This window comes from Mus caroli, chromosome 16 (assembly GCF_900094665.2).
Source record: "Mus caroli chromosome 16, CAROLI_EIJ_v1.1, whole genome shotgun sequence".
NCBI lineage: Eukaryota > Metazoa > Chordata > Mammalia > Rodentia > Muridae > Mus > Mus caroli.
The window spans coordinates 26,397,769-26,403,800 of NC_034585.1; the positions used below are offsets into that span (position 1 = coordinate 26,397,769).

The 6,032-nt window shown below is 40.2% G+C and overlaps 1 protein-coding gene across 1 annotated transcript in view; it reads right to left on the reverse strand.

Moving 5' to 3' along the window:
- Window positions 1–6,032, reverse strand: part of Atp13a5 (ATPase 13A5) — a 134,923-nt gene that overhangs the window by 102,228 nt on the left and 26,663 nt on the right. Inside the window, exons 2-5 of the mRNA XM_021184915.1 lie at window positions 4,378–4,551; window positions 2,691–2,837; window positions 2,412–2,482; window positions 2,226–2,306 (exon numbers count right to left, since the gene is read on the reverse strand). Coding sequence (XP_021040574.1) covers window positions 2,226–2,306; window positions 2,412–2,482; window positions 2,691–2,837; window positions 4,378–4,551 — 473 coding nt within the window. The remainder of the gene's footprint in view (window positions 1–2,225; window positions 2,307–2,411; window positions 2,483–2,690; window positions 2,838–4,377; window positions 4,552–6,032) is intronic.

Sequence of the window (6,032 nt, forward strand, 5' to 3'; positions counted from 1 at the left end):
ACTCTGGAAATCAGTCTGGCGGTTCCTCAGAAAATTGGACATAGTACTACCGGAGGATCCAGCAATACCTCTCCTGGGCATATATCTAGAAGATGTCCCAACCGGTAAGAAGGACACATGCTCCACTATGTTCATAGCAGCCCTATTTATAATAGCGAGCTCTTGTTTTTTTAATGAAGGAAAGCTCAGCACCAGTTACTGAATTCGCACACCCTCCAGTCAATCAGTCATTTCTGATTGCCCTGCAAAGGCCCCCAACTCACTTTAAGAAATGAAGGGGAACTGTGTGACATCCACCAGCTCTTTCTGTCCTTCACTCTGGAATGCCTACAACATAAAATATGCCTCTGCTTATGAGATTATTTCTCTATTCTTCATATTTGGGATACTGTACTCTGTCTTGCTTATTAGATTGTCAAGTGCTTTATTGTGTAGACCAGATTTAAATTTAATTATGGATGATGTTTATTAAAGCTTGGCACTTGATAAATAAGGACAAATGTGTGCTAGCTACACCGATGGTAATCTTTGCTGTGGAAATGGTTTCTTGTGCAGAATATCTCTACATCTATCACTGAGAGCTCTTAAACATTCTAGATCAATCCTCCAAACATCTTGCATTAAGTATTATTAAATGAGTTTATTTTAATGACTTTGAAAAGTTTCTGTATCTTAATGTATCAAACATTCAGCTGAAATCTCATGTAATGATACCATTTCTAAGACTTTTTTGCAGTACTGTTCTGGAATAGATGTCTGCTTCATTTCTCAAAGTATTTCCACTGGGGAAGAACTAAACCAACACTTCAGGCTTCTTAGACTCTATATATGAATTATGGTGGGAGGCAAACCAGCAAGATGGTCCAGTAAATGAAGACACCGGCTGCTCACCTGAGCCCAGCTATGTGGTGGAAGGACAGAACTACCTCTTGTAAGTTGTCATCTGAACTCTACACATGCTTTGTAGCACTTAATGCATGTAAAACAAGTGAACATTTAAAATGCAATGAAGAAAATAGTGTGAGGAACTTGCTAGAATTCCATAGTTCTTTGTCTCATATGGGCTGTCTTATTCCTACAGAACTCTCTGAGCTATGGGGGGCAGAGTCCTAGAACAGAAATTCATCACAATTCTTATTGGTTTGACAATTGACATTTCTGGCTGATGTCAGGTAAATAATGTCCCTACATGTGTCTGAGAAACTAAAGGGATTGTTAAGATTATGAGAAGGACTCAGCTGTTTCCTTTGGGGCTCACCATAATGACCCATTCCAAACAAGAGCTGGAGGAAGCAGAGATATTTCCCCTCTAGTTAGTAAACTGAACGAGCAACTTCTTTTTTTATTATTATTTTTATTAGGTATTTTCTTCATTTACATTTCCAATGCTATCCCAAAAGTCCCCCACACGCTCCCCCACCACTCCCCTACCTACCCACTCCGACTTCTTGGCCCTGGCATTCCCCTGTACTGAGGCATATAAAGTTTGCAAGACCAATGGGCCTCTCTTTCCACTGATGGCCAACTAGGCTATCTTCTGATACATATGCAGCTAGAGACACGAGCTGGGGGGGTGGGGGTGGGGGGTGGAGGGTTACTGGTTACAGACACCAGCCCTGTGGTTTCCACTCCTCCCCTTCCGTTTTTTCCTTTGTTCCTCCCTCCTTCCCTTCCCCCATGTGAATGACTACGACTTTCTCTTTAAATCACTAGTCCCTTGAAGAGTTCCAGGCATATCTGAGACACCCATATAATAAATGAATGGATACTGTCATTTATGTGTTTCTTCTGCAAATCTCTATTGAACTCCTGTCATGAGTCTGAGGCCATTCTGGGTCCTGCACATGCAACATTGAATGACACAGACAAGTAAACAGAAAATGTTCATCTCCATAGCTATTTATTCACAATAAAGCAGGATATGAATATTGTCTTTTTGGTTCTCAATCAATTTGGGAGGATTAAGAATCCAGTATTTATAAATTGACTCTAGCTTATCATAATGCCTATTCTTCAAACTTAGGCAAAAGGTCACATTTTATTCTATTGCTTTGCTCTTTGGGTGTCTTTTTAGTAAGTCTGCCTAAGAAGAGAATTTAGAATATCTTTCTGATGCCAGCAAAAGGAATCAAGTTGGCGAAACATTTTGCCAGCAACACACCAATGAGGGGCCATTTGTTACTTAGGGCAGCAGGGTTAGGCATAGTAAGCGTTATTAAGCCTACCTGACCTCTTGCTCTTCATTGGTCAGACCCAATCCAAACGTATGGTGGATGTCAAAGCAGGAGTTACTGTCTTCCAGCAACCTAGGATGTAGTTGGGATAGGAAAGATACTTCAATTTACAGCTCCCAATGAGTCAGGGTTCTTCGTCTGAGTCCTGAGGTAGCAGTGAGAAAAAGTTATACTTACCCAACTTTCTGAAATCGCTTCTTCAAGAAATCCCACACGTACCTTATTTTCTGCACTTGGATGCATCGTAGCTGCAACCACAAATAAGAAGGAACAGGGATCATACACAGAGGAAAGCTAAGCAAAGGGAAATTCTTCAGTGTAGGTTCCCATGTGGGTATTACACCCCGGTATCATTCCAGCCTGAAAATGTTGCATTCAAAACTTGAACCAATAAACACACACTCAACTTTGTCTCCACAAATGATGCCAAAACATCCCACACATAAGACCTCTTACTTTTAGTTCTGGCTTCATCACAGCTTGGTTTATAACTGAATGGCGGTCAGCTACCAGAGGTTCCTCTGGGTTCTTGCTTATAGGAAACTTCAGTGTGGATAAGTGGAGGCAGAAGACCTTTTTCCTCATATATCTTCGAAATTCATCCTTGAGATGTCAACAAACAAGAGGAAAATCTCAGACCTCACTCAGAATGCAAATTCTTAGCCTCATTCTAGACTCTACAGTGTCAGAAACTTAGGAACTGGAGTCAGCAGTCTGTGTTTCAGTGAGCCTTCCAGAGGCTTCTGATATGTTCAAATATTTGAGAAACATTGGGCATATTTTAAAGTTAAACATTATGTCTAGAAACTTTCTTAGATGACTCTATTTCCTTTTTATTATTTAAATGTTTGAGACAGGGACTCTTTGTGTGTTCTGTACTGACCTCACCCTCTTGGTTAGCCTGCCTTTTCTTCCCAAGGCTTGGGATCATAAGTGTGCATCATCAGGATGGGCTCTAGCTATTTTTAAATAATCTCTACAAGCTTAAATTCTCTAGAATATTCCTAGGCTGACAGTTTTGAAAACTGAGTCTTCTCACATCATATGGTCTCTGAGACTTGTAACAATGATAGCTACTGCCCCATGTAATGGCAGAAAGCAATGTCCCTCATCTTGAAATACCAGACATTTCTGCAGGCTGAAGTGAAGGAAGTGTCAGCATTCCGGGGCTAGCCCAGAGATCATGTGTGGCTTGAAGAGATGGTTTTTCCTCCTCTCCTTCTGGTCTAGGTAAACTACTTGAATGGATGAGATCTTCCCTCTAGAATACTAATCAGTCATTGCTGGGTCACAAATGCAGAATAAAAAATGTTTGTTTTCTTTAAAAGTTATATTTCATTTTTTTATTTGAGATATAGTACTTGCATATATTTATGAGTCTTGTGTAATTATTTCCTCTGAACTGAAATATTCCCTCCTTGAAGGCTCAGAAAATAAACAAAACTCACAAGTCTGAACAAGTTCCTAAAAGAAGAATCCTAAGAGCTCTCCCACTGGCTCTACAGGCAGTAACAAGTTCCTGAAAGAAAAGGTTCTCTAACCTTTTTAATCACTTGCTGATAAAGCAAGGAGTTCTAGGAATGGGGTGTGCTCTTCAGTGCTGCAACTGCCTGTGATTCACCCACAATCTTGAGAGCAATATATATGTATGTATATATCTTATGCATATACTATAATATATGTTTCTATACGCATATACGTTCTAGAGATGGGTGAAATTATTTCTTTGGCCTGTTGTCAGTGGATAGACAATTGTTCATGTCTTTCCACAAACATTCACACAGCAATAGGGTATGTTCTGAATAATCAGGTCAATGTAATAGGTCTCTTAACCACTTTAGAAATTTAACATTTGTGTTGGAAACACTCAAAACCCTGTCCACTAGCTATTTTTAAATTTTTCTGTCAGCCATGCTATCCTATCATGCAATAGAATATTGACAGGTACTCCCCTATTCAACTGCAGCCTTGTATCTACTAATCGTTTTCCCTCTATCTCTCCTTCCCCTTCTCAGGCTTTGAGGATTAGTAATCACTATTCTATATGTCAACTCCATATCTTCCTTGTGTAAGTGAGAATATACAGTATCTGGCTTTCGATAATGACCATGGCATTTAAAATGGACATGAGAAAGTTACGCACCGTTGTCCTCAGCAAAATTGTGTCTGCTTCTTGCAAGGGGCATGGGATGCAACTGGTCCACACCCACCACTCAGGCCTCCAGTAGAACATCAGCTGAACTGCCCCAAGAGTCAGGATGGCTGTGACAAGGCATAGTGCTCTCCGTAAATTCTGGGTATGGTAGCCAAACACCTCCTGCATAATAAATAGAACATTTTATGTTTCAGTATTTTAAAAAGTATCATTTTGCTTCACAGAATATATGCTTTAGATTCAGGGCTATTGGTTGAGAACATCAGTTGATAGAATTGAGTTGACTGCAGCTGACATCTAATATATAAAAGAACAGAGAAGCACAGCACTTCCTACCTCTCTGTCATGTAAATTCACACATTAGATGAGATGAAAAAGGAAGTTCTACCTGCTTCTATGCCATCCCAAGAGGTACCCCAAGTGTGTGTAGCATGCCTCATGTTTTAAAGCAGCTTTATTTTCTTAAGGTATTAAAAAAATATTGGAGGCATACCTAGATACTCTGAGCTGCAAGCTGTTCCCTAAGTGCCATTGTCTGATCATGACTCCATCCAACTTCACCCGGCAGGCAGCACCAGTAACATTAGGTTAGACACCTTCCTGCCCTGATCCAGTGCCCTGGGGCATGCCCATATCTCCAGCAATGTGCACTGCCTACCCTGAGTTCCACTGTCCAGCTTGAGGCTGCCTACCCAAGGCCAGTTGCAACAGGAACATTCAGGCTTGTGTTGCCTTCCCAAGACCTTACACCAGGAAAATACAGGAACAACCATATGACTTTCTCAGCGTAAGAACAGAATCAACAAGCAGCAGGGCAATATGACACTTCCAGAGAAAAGCTATCCTACTATTGCAAGATCTGGATATTCTAACACAACCAAAGCACAAGAAAATTACATTAAATACAATCTAAAAAAGATGATAGAGGTCTTTAAAGAAGAAATTAATAAATACCTTAAAGAAATACAGGAAAACATTAACAGGTTAAGGAAATGAATAAAACTGCTCAAGACCTAAAAATGAAAATAGAAGTAATAAAGAAAAAAACCATAAACTGAGGAAATACTGGAGATGGAAAACCTAGGGAAGAACAGACACAAGCATTACCAACAGAATGCAAGAGATGGAAGAGAGAAGCTCAGGCAAATGGTAAATCTAAAAAGGTCCTGACACATAACACCCAGGAAACCTGTACACTCTGAAAAGACCTGAACTAAGAATAATTGGAATAGAAGAAAGTGATATGTCCCACCAAATAGACTGAATAAAAAACCTGCTGCTGTATAATAAGCAAAATACTAAATATACAGAACAAAGAAAAAGTATTAAAAGCTGCAAATGAAAGAGGTCAAGTAAAATTGCACCTAACTTCTCAACAGAGACTCTAAAAACCAGAAGAGATTGGGCAGATGTCTTGCAGTCTTTAAGTGAACACCAATGCCATCCCAGATTACTATACCCAGCAAAACTTTCTTTTTTTTTTTTTTAGGTAATTTCCTCAATTACATTTCCAATGCTATCCAAAAAGTCCCCAATACACTCCCCCCCAGTCCCCCACCCACCCACCCCCACCCCTTGGCCCTGGCATTCCCCTGTACTGGGGCATATAAAGTTGGCAAGTCCAATGGCCTCTCTTTCCAGTG